The following is a 16614-nucleotide window of genomic DNA, read 5'->3' as shown; positions in this document are numbered from 1 at the left end:
ACACAGCAGACATAAAGGTTGTGTGTGAGAGCCCGAGCAAAAAAGAATCAGAAATGGATCACGCACGCACAAGAAAAAAGGCAATTATGCAACACATGACATGCATCGCTCTCAATTGACGGGCTCTGCTTTCTGTTTTAACATAATCAAGCAGCTTAAAAAATAATTTGATGAAGAGAAATGACAGGAAAAAAAGTAAAAAAATAAAAATAAAAAGATTAAACGTATCGGGACTGTTAAAAGAACATTCCTCTTTAATATATTCTTTCGACTCGGATACATCAGCTAAGATTATGAATGACGGAGTAGGCTATCTCTCCTGCTTGCTTCAGTAGCGTGTCCAGCTGGTTATGAACGAGGAGGCGGAGAGAATGCGCTGTTTAGTTTCGGCTTGATATATTTATATAAAAACTAACACCGAACTGCTTATAACGCTCAAAAAGTTAAACTAAAATGCACAACCCTTGTTGGTTGCACCCGCGGCATAAAAAACCTAACGCGCCATTATTTTAATTCTATAATCGTGAAGAATGAGCCATAAGATTGAGATCGTTGACGGTGCTCTCCAGCGGCAAGTTCCTGGCGAGTGAAAAAATTTGTATGCAGAAATAGGACAAGAGGAAAAACATTTTAAATTATATAACAAGCATCGTATTCTTTCAAATCCTCGCCCAGTTTTAGTACAAGTTGTGTTATTTATATTTGTGGCTGTGAAGTTTATTAATATATATATATATATAGGCTATATATATATATATATATATATATATATATATATATATATATATATATACCTGACCAGCGCTGACAGCAAACGCATAAAGGACAGAGTGAAAGAATTTCTACGGTCCACACGAACCTCTGTTAGCGCCCACCGACGTCTTCAGTATTAGAGACAACTTAAAGAAAACATTCAGCTATTTTTGTATTTCTATTTGCTTTTTTTCCTCAGAATAAATATATCCTCTTAACCAACTGTATGACTGTTTTTTCCCGATTATACGCAAAAGAAATAGTTTTTAACGTGTTTTTCATGCTTTATTTCTAACACGTTTATGAATTATAAGTTTTAGCCTAAGGTTACCAGACAAAACAACAATAACAACATTATTATACATCATAGTAGCATGTAGACAATAAAACATAAAACAGGCAACATATCGACTCATGCGCACACATGAGGCCCGTTGCCAGCCTGGTGAAAGGGATGGTTCTTTTTTTTCAAGTGGACCTTTTTGCAGTTATACGCCTCAGTTTCCATTTAACTATGAGATTTAAATACTACATTTTTGTGACTTTTTTGCTGGATTAGCCAGTCAGATGTCATTATAACCACACTTTTTGATGTACTAAAATATTTCCTAAAAAGTGCAGTTAAAAAATTCAAACAAGAGAAATTTTTAAAATACAAATTTATTAAATCATATGTCATTAGAAAAATAGCAATCTGTTTTAAAGTTTTAAAGTAAAAAAAAAAAATATATATATATATATATATATATCATTTATTAGACAAAAAACACACTGGCCAAACCTTTGACAGCTTTTTCTTCTTTTTTCGCGGTTATGCGCGCATTAGCCTATATTTCATATGCATATGTAAGGTGACTGAAATTAAAATTAAAATACAAAACATACTGATCCATTAAGTAAAAAAACAAAACAACAATTTTACTTTAAAAAGAAGAACATTGACGTTAACATTATTTTATTATACTTTAAGTGATCTGATTGAGGTAGGTCACGTTTATCAATAGTAAATTTTAACCTAAGTTTATATTAATAACATACAGTGCATTGTTCTTTACCATACAAAATAAAAAATAATAAAAGAAACATTATACACCATAGTCGCCTGTAGCCTAAAAAGGCCGCAAATCTTTTTAAATGCATTAAAAGGCAAGCGCATATCTAAGCCTTGAGTTTGTTCACACTCTGCCTGTATTAACTTACATGCTGTATTTTAATATAGCTAATTTTGATGAATTAGCTCTAACCTTTGACAGTTTTTTTTTCTTTCCGCGGTTATGCGCGCATTATATTTCAAATGCATATGCAAGGTGACTGAAATTGAAATTAAAATACGAAACATACTGGGCCATTAAGTAAAAAAACAAAACAACAGTTATACTTTAAAGAGAACTTTAAAGAGAACATTGTTGTTTTGAAACAAAAAAATAACTGAAAATTATTAAAAGTAAACCTGCTAGATATGTCCTGCGGCAAAATTATTTTATGAAGCAGTATTCAACTTAAGCTCTTTAGACCATGCGCCTGACCGTTTCTTAGTGTTTCACCACATGTCCTTAAATACATAAGGCCTATTTTTATTATTTTTCATTATTCGTTTATTATTATGTACAATAATTGTGACATAAAATTAAATAGTAAAATATAATCAACAACGAAAATGTAAATAAAAAGGTAAATTAAAACATAAATGAAAAGGTCTTGTGTTAGTCCTACCAAAATAGCAAACACTGAAAATCTCTTTACATTTAGGCTAAAAGACTGCTTTAATTTTTTAATTTAGGCATACTTAGAATATTTGTACTAAATGTTTGTGCTTTCATTTTAGTTGTCTTTTACTTCTTCAATTCTATTTTTCAAAAAGAATCCTCTTTGCACTTAAAAGTTTAGAATAACAATAAATCGTGTTAACAAATTTTAAATGATTAATAAAGGAATTATAAGGCTTTGACTTATTGTTTAATCTCATTTACAAGCACAAAAGCATATTTAAGGCTGCTGTGTGGGCTATTTCTGTCGGTTCGCATCCCATCCCTTTGCGCCCCCTGGCGGCTCATTCACAAACTGCGGTCATACACTAAAAACAAAGCGGCTCCTATTTCAAACGGCGGCGGTATATGACGCGGCGGTAATAGTCACTTTGAACTCTCACCTACTGTATCATTTGAGTTTATCACCAGAGCTATAGAAACTGTATTATGCTTAGAAAAAAAAACAGCACAGTATCAGATCTGTATTAATCAATGCTCAGAATTTTTGGTATCGAGATCGGATCGGTTCCAAAAAAAATGGTATCGGTGCATCCCTAGAAAAAAATAAAGGTACACAAACTGCCATGATGTTTCAAGGGGTTAAAAGAGAACATGGTTGTATTTTTGAGTGCAATATGTACACTTTAGGTTTTAAGATACTAATGTGGAGCTTTACATACAAACACAAACTTCGAAAAGCCCCAGCTTTAGCACAATTACTGAGAGTGTATTAGCATTTCATCATCATCATCATCAAAAAAAGAAGAAAAAAGAACATACCTGAAAACTTGCGTAACAAACATCCACCACAGATGTTGGCCAGTTTTAGAAACAATTTCACAAGTATATCTGAAAGCTTGAACAGTTCAATTATATTAATACTAGGGATGCTCAATATAATCGATTAACCGTTAACCAAAAGGGTGCGTTTGTAACCGATTAATGCTATCAGTTAAACCATGAAACATATTATTTGATATATTTTTAGTTTGGCTGCATAAGGGGCCGATTGAATGCGCCTTTGCGTTAAGAGGGGCATCTTTTGCTCGCGGCTCATCCCAGAGCAGCAGTTTGTGTTGTCAAGACAACTACAGAGAAGTTTTAAAGAGCATGGTTTCCGCTACATTCATTCTTCCATGGCGGGGACCAAAATGCATCCCGCCACGGCTACATTATCCATTCAAAACATTCAGTTATTGTTGTTGTTTTTAATAGCGGATTATAATCGCATCAAAATGTATTAAAAGGTAAGTGGATTATAACGCAAACTTTTCTGTAACCGTATAGTCTGTTTAACCCTTTGGCGTTACGTGCTGACTGACTGACAGGTGCGCGATGCGTGAGGCCAGAAAACACGAATAGCTTTCAGTTAAGATGAACACAGTTTCTATAGTTCTACTTTATTTAAAGATAAAGGAATATGGCTCTGCATATAATCACTCTATCTTGCTAGAGTTTATAGCCGTTTCGCTTTACTTCAGGACGCATTATTGCCGCTCTGAAGGTCTAATCGCTGTTTTAAGTTATCCAGAGCTGGATGAATATACAAATCTTGAATATCAATTTATTATATATTATTAAATATTACAATTGTAACAACACAGACACAATCGATACCCTGCTGATTCAGTCGTTTCATGAGAAGAAGCGCGGTCCTCTCTTCTTTTTTCCTTGTCAACATAAAGGCAGTGAGGTGCGCCTTGTTTTCGGCCCCTTGTTTAACTGCAAGGCATACTTAACTTGCGGGACGACAACGTATAACCCGTGCCTACAGACACATTTGCCAAAGAAGCAAAATGGAAGAAGAATATTGCTGTTTAACAGACGTGTTGATGCCAAACTAGCGCTGATGTTGACCTGGATCTGCATCATAAACACAACAAATAGGCTTTACCTTTTATTTTATAGCTTATAAAGCATGTATGCACAATAATGTAACATCATATTTAAACAACAAAACTGTTTACAAAAAGTCAACCTATGCGCACGTGTTGTTGTCTTTTCATCACGCAGCGCGCGCACTTGAACTGCCAGAAAGAGAGAGAGGAAACCATATCAGGACATATTCTTTAAAATAATGATTTCTATTAAAATGTAAAAAGGTTTTGTGATTATAATAATGACAGCGGGGCATTAAATAAATGCATATTTTCCGTGGAGCTGGCGATTTGAGAAAGTCTGCGATTTTATTTGACAGAAGAAAAAAAAAACATGATTGGCGAAAAAAAAACAGCCTATGCCGGTTATTAAAAAGAATCAGTCAGTATTTTTGTTTTGTAATATAAATTAATTATTGAAGTGAAAATAATTTAGGGCAGTCCTATTTATTTTATTCATTTTATTTAGTTCTTCTCTTATTCTGTTCTTCTGTGCTAAACACTGCAAGTGCGTAAAGATGCTCTGTTGTTTTGTTCTATTATTAATATGCTAGCACAGTGGTTCTCAAACATTTTTCATCAAGTACCACCTCGGAAAAAAATTGTCTTTGCAAGTACCACCATAATGAGCAGTTTTGAAATACAGTAGCGTATTAGGTCTAGTTAAGCAGCTTAAGCTCTGTACAGTTTAAAAAAGAAATAACTCCTGGTTTGTTAGCACCTGGAAATGTTGCCTAGACCTCATAAATATAGGCTTTATGTCATCATATTCGTATATAAATCATTTTTGATAATTTCTTTAAATATATGAAGCATGTACATATTACATATTTGATTCATCCGCGTACCACTAGAAAGAAGCCTGCGTACCACTAGTGGTACACGTACCACAGTTTGAGAACCACTGTGCTAGCATATAAAAATAAATTAGTATTTTAAAATGCATTATTTAATGTGTCAGACACAAAATAGACACGTCAATTTGTTTAATATAAAATTAATTGTAATCTGACCAGTTAACCGTTAATAACCGATTAATGAGCGACGGTTGTCGGTTAGCAAAATTAACCGAAATGAGCATCCCTAATTAATACATTATAATTTTGGAACAAATACAGAAATACAAAATAACAGGGCATGGAACTTTAATCATACCTCTGAATGGGGGAAATTTTCTTGCACATTTAACTGCTGTCTTCCAAGTCCAGCCATAGTGAGATGTACTTCTGCCTCTCCTTTTGGTGTTTTTTCATGCTGTTTGTCCAGCAGGTAAAAATACATTAATAAGCTTTTACATTGCCCCTTATATGGTGCAAAACAGCTTTTCCCTCTACGCTCCTCTCGGAAAAACCCAGGAAATGACCTACAAATATTTTCTCATTAGTGTAGGAACAATTTGTATTAGAGAAAAAAACACATTAGATTCTTCTACACACACAGTCATCCACTGAATCTCACACCTCATTTCTTGCTGAACTGACTGGCTCTGGAAACTTGATATTGTCCTCTCTCTCTGTGTTGAACTAATCTCTCTTAGTTGGTTTGTGTTCTCTGGTGATCTTAGGGTGTTGGTGAGCCTCGACACCAGGCTTTGAGCAGCAGATATTATTTCTCCAAATGGAACCTGATAAACATTAACATAAAATTAAGCTGTAAGTCATGCAGAATTATGATTGACAATGGTTAAAGAGGGTAGACAGACAGACAGACAGACAGACAGACAGACAGACAGACAGACAGACAGACAGACAGACAGACAGACAGATAGATAGATAGATAGATAGATAGATAGACAGAACGATGGATGGATGGATGGATGGACAGATTTTATTTAGGTTTTAATGCCATATCAGCAGCATTGGCTATATTCATGGCAAAAAACATGTACTAAATATACAATTTATAATCATATCATATCAGTTAGCATGATGACGCTCATTGCAGTTAGTAAACAATCTTAGCAAACATACATTTTAAAATAACAACAAAAAACATACAAGTAGCAAGCAACAACACTGAAAACAGTCATATACAATCTTTTAGTTAGATTAAAGATAAATATTGTAAAACACCTTTTCAAACAGCTCACTTCAAATATTTCCAGAATAAAAACATTCTCCAATATCATTTAAAAACACAATGTGTATTTTTACATGATATTAGAGAACGTTTTTATTCGGGAAATATTTTAAACATATTAAAATGTTTTATCGGTAAAATATTTTTACACAAGTCACCAATAGGTATTTCTTCCGCTTTTCATAAATATGCGAGTGTAAGCCATGAGTGTCTGATGCTACATCTTGTATGAACAACCTGGTCATGTCTATTTTCAAAATGGTAATTATTCCTTTCATTAATTAATGGATTCACTTCATACCATGTGTTTTTCCTACATTCATCCCATTCCATCTGCCATTTCTCATTAACATACAGATTTAAAACAGGTTTAACATCAGACACAGGAAGTTTACGTTCTGTTATCTCCAACTTCTATCTTCCTTTATCATGCTTTATCTGCACGCTCATTTCCAACTCATCCCATATGACCAGCCTGGTATCCAGCAGAAAATAATATCAAAGTCTTTAGTCTTTAAAAGGTCCACTTTTTCTATTATGCTAAAAATCTTAGTATGATCAGTTTTCATAGATTCAAGTGCTTGTAAGCAGGACATAATCTGAGCTAATTAAAAACAGACAGACAGATAGATATTGGGCATTTTTCTAATACTAAGAAACGAGTCTTATGTTGAGCAGGTAGATTTGAGGGAATAGTCACTATATGAGACAAAATATACTTTTTTGGCTATTTGCTCAAATTATTTAAGTTAGGTTACTCTACTTTAGATAAGAATTCTCTTCATAAAGACTTTGTAAATTGCTATAAATATATAAAAACGTCATTTCTGCTTAGTAATGTGGATTGCTAACTTAAAGATAATATAAAAACGTATATCTGAACATATAATCTTCTCTCATAAATCAATGAGGAGCTTATTTATTCAGCTTTCAGATGAAATACGAGTGTTTAAATGACTGCCCCTCATGATTTACGCCCATGGGTCCGGGTCACTTATTTAACCAATTGCTAATCTGCACAGACTTTATTACATTATTCAATATATTTTCCCACTCATTCGGTGATAATAAGATAAATTAACGTAGATCTCAAGTTTTTTAAACAATTGATGGATTTGATTCAGTGTCATAAAAATAAGCAAAAACCCTCAAATATTTAACTTGCCTTTTGCTGATATCTTCTTTATAATAGATCAATAGTCTATCTGGCTTTCAAAAACACTTAATCAACAGATGCCATGTTATAGTTAAACACCGTTAAGTGATTCACTGAGAAGTTCTGCGCTCGCTGCCTGTCAAGTTCACTTACGTTATGCTAACTTAGCTTGCTATCCTCGGCCCGATCTTAATTTTGATTCTGTAAAATGTCTAAGAAACACAGCGAAAATGGACCTCATTGAGTCTCAACCTTTATTACAGCTCATGGAGGACAGTTCTCAAAGAGGGATTAACAAAAGTCTTACCTGAGACGGTGTGTGGGAGCTGCCCAGACATTTTGTTCGGGGGGCTTCCTTCAGTCAGGATTCAGGATCTCATCACGCAAGCGCACTGTTGTGATCGATGACTCTGGCTCGTTTATTAATGCCTGTGACCGCGGTGATGTATTTTGACAGTGGACTGTCGCTGTTTGATTCGTACTCTTCGTGTCCGTGGTGAAACTATTTCGTGTCTGTAAAGTAACGTCACAAGTTATGTTCCGTTTTCCTTTGCGGTTTCATAATTGCAGATGCGTGAATTTTATAATTATAACAGAAATTTTATTCCATAGGTTAGCAACCACGTACTGCCGCCAAGACATCCTCGTTTCCATGACAACTAACATTAGACTCCGGAGCTCTCGATTTCTTAGCAGCAGACTTCTGGACAAGAGTCAACGCATCGTGATTCCGTATTACATTGTAAATTCAGTGCAGAGCTAAAGGCCGATGCAGAGTCCTCAAATTAATCAGCCGTGTTGGACCCGTCAAACATCAATCATGCCAGGCCTTGCGTGATTAACTTTATTCTTCCCTCTTTTCCCCATGCAGAGATGGCAAAAGAGTTGTATAAGGTCCACGCGTATTTTATAATGTTATCACGAGCCCTAAACAGTAGGTTAATATGCCACTTCACCTTTTACACCCTGAAGAATAAACGCGAACACCTGTACCTACAGGACCCCCATCCCATCTTTGGTCTGGCCCTACGCTACGTCATAAATCGAACGCGCTCTGCACCGCGAGTGTCAGAATCCACCAGACGCCTGACAGAACAGACGTGTATTGAGGAACTTTTCATTTGATACTCAGACAAGGCGAAAACTCAGATAATTAACTGCAGTAAACTCATCCCAGATAGCAAAATACACTCGGGCCAGTTCCGGCTAGATTGTCGCCTGCCGGAGACTAACCCCTCGGCCCAACTTCGGCTGCCGGACTCGGGCCGGATGCCTGTGGACTCACTGCCCGATTCCGGCCCGAATCAAGCGGGCCAGATGCGGCGGCCGTAAGCGAGCCGACGCTGCGCATCCGCGCCGGAATCGGCGCGAGGGTAATGTGCGCTGCGGCCCGGAGCTGGCGCGACTCCGTATTTATACACCTTATAAAACCTTTTGGTATTACATTGGTACTTGATATATGGTATTACAACCATTTGAATTTATATAACAGCAAACACAGGCTATAATGTAAACACAAAGTGTAAGCACTGCGTTTAACCTTTGAATAAAGTGCAAACTGCATACATATTCTGTAACGAAAATAATCAAGACAAATGACAAAATAAATAAATGTTAAACGTTTATTGATTGCATGAAAAAAATAGTACTAAAATTTTATAAATAATTTTGTAGTGCACAAGAATATCAATATAAAAACAACAATAAAACAACACAATAAAGACACACAGAAAGATTTAAACAAAAAATCTAAAAATTACACACAAACAGATGTTTTTTAAAACAACCCTGTTTTCCCAATAGACTTGAATTAAAAATTTGTAAAAAACAGCTAAATTTTATATAAACCTAAATATAGAAACCAATTTAAGATATAGCAAGAAACATCTTAAAAATACCAATGACAATCCGTAAAATATCCAAGTCAAACTTGTAAAAAGTACTGCAGAATTCTGAAGAAACATCTTGAAACATTTTTTAATAAAACATTAAAATAATAATAAACAAACAAATATATATATATATATATATATATATATATATATAATTGCAGAACAAAATCAATTGCACAAACAGCAAGACATGAGTGAGATGATTATAAATTTCATATATATACACGTCTTGTGCAATTTTATATTTATAATTTTATTTGTATTACGTTTATTAAAAATGTATCAAGATGTTTCTTCACAATTTGGCGCACACACATACATACATACATACCATACATATATACACACACACACACACATATATATATATACACATATACATATATATATATATAAATGCAAATGAAAGAAACAAATTGTTCAAGTATCAGGGAACATCCTAATACACTTAAAATGTTGTTTAAAAATTAAAACAAAATAGTGATGTAGACATTTGACACATTAGCTTTCTCTTCTTTCTTCCTCCATCCCTGTCAGGGGCAAGTTGTAGCTACCTTGTAATGCATTTTTCCACTTCTTTATCAGTGGTGTGGTATGGACATTTGTCCTCACTCCATCTGTGATTAAAAGATAAACAGATAATTAGTAGTGAACAAGTACTAATGTAAAAAAAAAAAGAAAAAATTAGGAAAAAAGTAGACTACCTACGAAGCAAAAAAAAAAAAAAAACTATAAAAAAAAACAAATAAACTTAAAACACTTTGAAATTAGCAAGAGCTTGAACTTACCAGTTTCTTCATTTGTTCAGGCTGCTCCTTTAGTTGATTTTCAAGCTTTTCCAAATCAAATTGGCCAAAGGAAGGTCAAATGTGTTTACATCTGGAATTTCATCACGTCTGTTTTGGTTTTGTGAGAATCAGGCCCAGCTGCTGCTTTATGACGTTGCATGATTTTAAAACTTCAGTCAGTCGTGCTAAAAAAAAAAAATAACAGATTAGTATAAATCAACCTGTAGCTTATTCTCATACAACTTCTGTAAATACAACAGTGGGTTAGACACTGCTGATATTCTCTAGTTGATCTTTACTTTCTAGCTGCATTAAACCTTAACAAATTTAGTGATGTCTTCAATTCTTACAAAGACACCACGAGATGCAATAAGTTCTGTCTTGATCTCAAACTGCACTAGAACAAAGACTGTAAATGTTCATAGGTGTACTGCAGGAGTGTCCAAACTTTTTGGGCCGAGGGCCAGATGCAAAAAAAAACAAACGTTGTCGCGGGCCAAATTTTACATACATCACACAGACATATATATATGTCTGATATGACATGATATATATATACATGATATATATATATGACATGATATATATATATGACATGATATATATATACAGTTGAAGTCAGAATTGTTAGCCCCCCTAAATTATTAGCCACCGTTTATTTTTTCCCCAATTTCTGTTTAACAGAGTTAAACATTTTTTCCACACATTTCTAAACATATTAGTTTTAGTAACTCATTTCTAATAACTGATTTATTTTATCTTTGCCATGATGACAGTAAATAATATTTGACTAGATATTTAAGACACTTCTATACAGCTTAAAGTGACATTTAAAGGCTTAACTAGGTTAATCAAGTTAACTAGTCAAGTTAAGGTAATTAGGCAAGTTATTTTATAACAATGGTTTGTTCTGAAGACTTAAGGGGCTAATAATTTTGACATTAAAATGGTTAATAAAAAAAATTAAACCACTTTTTATTCTAGCCGAAATAAAACATAAGTCTTTCTCCAAAAGAAAAAATATTATCAGACATACTGTAAAAATGTTCTTGCTCTGTTAAACATCATTTGGGAAATATTTAAAAAAGAAGAAATAAATCAATGAGGGGCTAATAATTCAGACTTCAACTGTGTGTAGATAGACAGACAGACACAGACAGACAGATAGATAGATAATAACAAGAACTGCTGCTTAATTGAATGCATGTAATAGCGACACCCGGTGGTTATTTATTGAATTACGTTCATTTTTGTATAGCAGGCCAGATTCTATTGATATTTATAAAAAGCCTGCGGCCCGCGGGCCGTAGTTTGGACACGGCTGGTGTACTGGAATGTACAGTATCTGTGTATCTTGATGGTGGTCTTAAGATTTCTGCCATAGTCATTGATGGTGATGTGACTTGTGGTGCTGCATTGATTTCTGAAATCTTCGTACCTGCCTTTTATCCAGCCTCTTTGTTCCAAGTAATTTTTCTTCATCACGGTATAGATGTGTCTATACTGTCCCTTAATCAGATACATTTACAAAACAAAACATCACTTTAGTATAGTGCCAGGGCAAAATTTACAGGTTGTAATAGATCAATGACATAATGTTGACAGTATGTGTTTAAAATAATTGCAAACAAACCTGTTCTGCCTTTAGATGTATGACAGGCGATCATCACCCTCATCTGTCTACCAGTCAGAAATCACAGTTGCGTGTGGATGTTTGAGTCGAGCTTCCTCATATGCATCTATAATAAAACATCACATTGTTGTTAACCTCCCGTAAAGAAAAGTTCAAACCCTGAAATACTATCAAAGTTAATTAATGCATATAATACCTATAGTGTAAATAATCAGTACACAGAAGGTTGCACAAGATTTATTCGGAGATTCATGCAGAGTGACAGCCTTATGAATCTGAGACATAGATTTGTAAGATGGTCAAGCACATGCATTTTTCTGTACCCATGAAGATTAACCTACCATTGTGAAAAATGTTTGATGATGATAGCCAATAACAATAAACCATTTCAGCTGTTTGTGAAGCAATTAGTAATGTAATGTCTGAAAAGCTCAATCTATGTTGAAAATGTATCAGCAGTTTACAGCTTATAATGGACTTTTAGCACACAACTATAACATGCCTATTCACGTTCAAAAGAGTGTGCCATTGACTTCTTTGGTCGTGATGTGCTGCAAAATGATCTCACTAACCTTTAAACAAGAACAATAAGACTTAACCAACAAATATTGTTACCCATTCATTTAAATCAGAATTTATCACTGTCAATAACATAAAAAAAACATCAAAATCTGCTTTAAGACATTCAGTTTTACATTAACTGACCATTACAGCTTGAACAAAAGATATAATTGATTCACATAGGCTAACACATATGAATTAAAGTGCATAGTAATATATTTCTCTTGGATAATTTAAAGAGAATAGTAAACAGTCGAGTTTCGATCATTTTCGTGACTAACTGCATAAACAAGATAAACAATAATAGTTTATTAATCCAAAACGATTAGTTTTTATTTACACATAATCACAGAATTAATACTGTTGGATAAGTATACGCCTGTACAATGATTTTTTTCAACATCCACGGTACTTTATAATGTTAAATCAGGAAAAAAAACACGTTTTGCCAAGTTAGTTAATGGATTCGTCTACAGAAACTTTCTTTAACGCAAAGTTAGAATACACACAAATTCGTTTCATGTTTCTTTAAAATAATTAAAATAGTTTTCAGTTACTACACACGTTACAATCTAACATTGTGTAAAAGGAAAAGGAACTTTCAGACGTGTTTGTATCTGTTAGCGTTAGCATACATTAGCTCCAGTCGTGTTTCTTAAAGCAAGTTACATTTCGTATCAAACTGTTTTAAATTACTAAACGCTGTTACAACCAAACACCGTGGAAATGTTTTAAGCTCTAAATTCGCTAATTATACAGAACACAAGCAGTAAAAAGCTTACCTTTCTGACCGGACTCCACGTGAAATGTTTGAAAAACCAACCCTTTTCTTCTTGTGATCTTCGTGCCATGGTGGTTGACAACCAGCTTTTTGGAGCATTACCGCCACCGTCTGGATTGGAGTTTGGATCAGGAATTTAGTAACGCATGTGTTTATTATGAAACCAACTTCTGCTTTAAAAAAACTGTCAGCACAGGAGCGTGCTATCTCAAAAATAAGCGAATTTTACATAGTTTTTCTCTAGATGACACGTATAATCTATTTATAAATAATATTGTTTTGTTTGCGTCTAAACATTGCGACCATCCACACTAAATATTCTTTTTTTTTTTTTTTTGCTATCGTACCATGAATATTTTCTCAAATTATCATTAAACGTGGAGCTAACAGATTACTAGATAAAATAAGAACTTAATCGGTTGCCATCAGCCGAGTCCTTGCCAGAAGTGGCCAGGATATGGTTGACCGGAATCGGGCCAGTGCTTTACAGCCGCATCACAACCGCATGTGCGCGAGCGAGCTGCGGGCCGCACTCGGCCCGGATAACACTCGCCGATGCCGAGTCGGAGTCGGAGCCGGAGCCGCTTTTTTTTAGTGACAAACTATTTTGACATATTTTGGGAAAAGGCTTTTGAATTAAAAAAAGTTTCAAAAAACTTAATTCGGGGCAAATTGGCTTTGTTTATGTTGTTGGCTGTTACGGGTTAAATGGCTTTATTTTTATACTGTCTGTTCAGGCATAACTAGAAGCTGTCTCAAATGAACATGCTGTTTTTATCTTTCAGTGGAAGCAAAATATGACCTGAAAGAAAATATTGGAGCTGGCTGCTACGGCAATGTCTATCGTGGTATCAGAAAAATGGACGGCAAACAGGTAAGTCTGTTCACCCTAGTCCAGTTTAGAGGACATCAACTTTAGAGAAATCATGTTTGATTGCTCACTCATGTTTAATTCTACTTTTCATCCACAGTTTATCATCAAGTCGACTACTTCAGAAGTTGACAGCAATGTGGTAAGTCTGAAAACATCATGCGTGATTCATATTTGAAGCATCACAAAATACATTTAATAGATGAGTCTGTCTGCGGCTGTGGTTATACAAATATCTACTGATCATTTTGTGATTCACTGCTGTTTTCTGTTTATTTATGGTTATGATGGGAATTAATATGTGCTCTGCCGAGTTTTGATGCTGAAAATTTAACTCTGCAGTTTAACAGTGACTTTATATACATATAACAGAAAAAAGTAGTCACATGCCAATATTCAATAATTCAGTATATCATAATAATGAACATGCACAATAATGAATAATTATTATTTACACTTTTAGAGTGTCTTTTAAGATTATTTTATTCTGCAACATGTTGAACCCTTATTAAGCCATTTATTTTCAAACATGATGCTTTTCTCATGTTAATCTGGGCTACGACTTTGGGAATTCAGAGACTGTTTGTCTTTGGTTCGTTAACTCTGTGCAGTAAAGTCCTCTCGTTAACATCAGTTAATTTATCTAAAGTAGTTTAGTTTATACTTTATTATAGTGTTACCTATTATTGTACTTTATAATCTTTTTTTACATGTATTTAATAAGCAATACACTAGGTATTGTTGTAATCATACCTGATAAAGTAATCTGTTTCACAGCTCAGCTTAATATCTTGATAAAATCAAAGCTTCCGCAATTCATCACATTAAAATCTAATACCGTCTGAAGCCGAATTACCAGATTTTTACATCACAATTGACAAAACCAGTGCAGATAATAAACATCAAGCTCCCATAATGCATTTCAAAAGCATAAATAAACACACAGAAAAAAAACATGAATCACAAAATACGGAAAGCTGCTGATTTACAGATTTTCTTTTACAGTTATATTGAAAAACAGGATTACATGTTGTTGATATGCAGCTAATGTGCACTTTATCTTCAGCCTGGATATCCGTTACCCATACCAATCGAAGTGGCCATGATGACAATTGTGAGAGATCCCCCCAGCCCGCTGCTCATCAAGCTCCAGGAATGGTTTTTAGTTAAAGTGGAGAAATTGCCAAGAGGAGTAAGTGTATTTATACAGCACATTTCATGCACAATGCGCTGCAGGAGGGTTTGTCTCGTTTCTTATTGTCGTTTTAATTTTGTAAATTCAAATTCCTAAATCAAGAAGCATTTCTGGACATGTAAATAACTTTGTCTTGTTTTCAGAAAAGCTTGTGGGTTAATGATATGCCGGTGCGGTAAGCAAAATAAACTCATTTCTACTTTAAAATCTATCCTGAATGTAACTGGAAGCCAGTGTAAAGACTAGGCATGGGCCAATAACTGTTTTTAAGGTATGGAAAAGTCGAGGTTTTAAAACTGCCAAATTTTCTGTAATACCGTTGTGTGAGATATATTATTTACAGTTTTTTTAGGACAACGGTATCTCCAGCTGAATAAATATCCAAAAATGCTGTTTTAAATAGTAAAGAAATCAGTGTTTTTGAAACAAATGAGGGCCGCAGAAGTCAATTAATCTTTTGAATTATTTAGCCTGACATGTTTACTGCCAAAAAAATATTATAAATCTATTACAAAATAAAATATATTGTTTTCAGAGGGGAACAAGTTTGTCTTTTACCCAGACATTCAAAAAGACTACATATTAGAGCAGTAATCACAATACCGTGAAACCGTGATATTTTGATCCAAGGTTATCATACCGCCACAATCTAATACCGGCCCATGCCTAGTAAAGACTGACCTGAGGACTGCTGTCGTGTGCTTTATTTTAACTCATTGCATCTGCTTACAGAAAGTGTGTAAGACAATAATGTTGGTGATGGAGTATCTCGGCCCGTGCAGAACACTGGAGGATTTCCTGCAGAAGCACCAACACCTGGAGGAGAGAGTCGCGCGTACGCTTATCCTGCAGATTGTCAAAGCAGCGCAGGAGTGCTTGAGGCGGAAAATTTGTCATCATGATATTCATGATTGTAATATCCTCGTCATCGACCGGCCTCTGCAAATCAAGCTAATTGATTTTGGCTGTGGGATGCACATCTGTCATGGTAAGTCAGATTATTTCAGGAGGAAGCCGAAAAACATTCATTAGTCTCTGAGACTCAGTTGAATGGGGCTTTAGCTGAACTGCTTGCTCAACACTAAACCTCTCTTTCTGACAGATCCAAAGAAATACCCACCAGACACAAGGATATCTCCAAAGAAGGCGGTTAAAAACACAGTGAAGCAGCTGTTTGGCATCATGCGGGAAATAGAAAAACAATGTTCCAGCATACCTGAAGGTAAGAAGATGACTGGGACTGACACTGTTCATCCCTCCTGTTGACTTATGGGTCAGAA

At 34.7% G+C, this 16614-nt stretch overlaps 2 protein-coding genes and 1 long non-coding RNA gene across 14 annotated transcripts in view; 1 reads left to right on the top strand and 2 right to left on the bottom strand.

Moving 5' to 3' along the window:
- Positions 1 to 8007, bottom strand: part of LOC141378278 (uncharacterized) — a 44012-nt gene extending 36005 nt beyond the window's left edge. For 4 of the 6 annotated variants that reach the window (XR_012392381.1, XR_012392383.1, XR_012392384.1 and 1 more), the window contains exons 1-3: positions 7921 to 8007; positions 5839 to 6002; positions 5534 to 5741 (exon numbers count right to left, since the gene is read on the bottom strand). The gene's annotated coding sequence lies outside the window, so the exon portion shown is untranslated. Of the gene's footprint in view, positions 1 to 3281; positions 3650 to 5533; positions 5742 to 5838; positions 6003 to 7920 lie in introns of those variants that run through there. The other 2 variants (XM_073926437.1, XR_012392382.1) reach the window with 2 other exon arrangements.
- LOC141378276 (serine/threonine-protein kinase pim-2-like) overlaps positions 1 to 16614 on the top strand; it is a 53061-nt gene that overhangs the window by 33509 nt on the left and 2938 nt on the right. The window contains exons 1-6 of one of the 6 annotated variants that reach the window (XM_073926416.1): positions 8678 to 8986; positions 14054 to 14142; positions 14240 to 14281; positions 15206 to 15331; positions 16067 to 16322; positions 16437 to 16556. In XM_073926416.1, coding sequence (XP_073782517.1) covers positions 14128 to 14142; positions 14240 to 14281; positions 15206 to 15331; positions 16067 to 16322; positions 16437 to 16556 — 559 coding nt within the window. In that variant the 5' untranslated portion in view covers positions 8678 to 8986; positions 14054 to 14127. Of the gene's footprint in view, positions 1 to 8677; positions 8987 to 13371; positions 14143 to 14239; positions 14282 to 14986; positions 15510 to 16066; positions 16323 to 16436; positions 16557 to 16614 lie in introns of those variants that run through there. The other 5 variants (XM_073926417.1, XR_012392380.1, XR_012392379.1 and 2 more) reach the window with 5 other exon arrangements.
- Positions 10341 to 13324, bottom strand: LOC141378279 (uncharacterized). 2 transcript variants are annotated; one of them, XR_012392387.1, is made up of 4 exons: positions 13270 to 13324; positions 11927 to 12032; positions 11736 to 11802; positions 10341 to 10478 (listed from the first exon to the last, which is right to left on the bottom strand). It is a non-coding gene; the product is annotated as an uncharacterized lncRNA (long non-coding RNA). The 2 variants fall into 2 exon arrangements; XR_012392386.1 differs by having other exon boundaries at positions 10343 to 10478; positions 11732 to 11802.

The sequence above is a fragment of the Danio rerio genome, chromosome 16, assembly GCF_049306965.1.
Source record: "Danio rerio strain Tuebingen ecotype United States chromosome 16, GRCz12tu, whole genome shotgun sequence".
Taxonomy (NCBI): Eukaryota; Metazoa; Chordata; class Actinopteri; order Cypriniformes; family Danionidae; genus Danio; species Danio rerio.
Note: the sequence above shows the minus strand (reverse complement) of the source record. Positions and strands in the feature narration are given on the sequence as shown.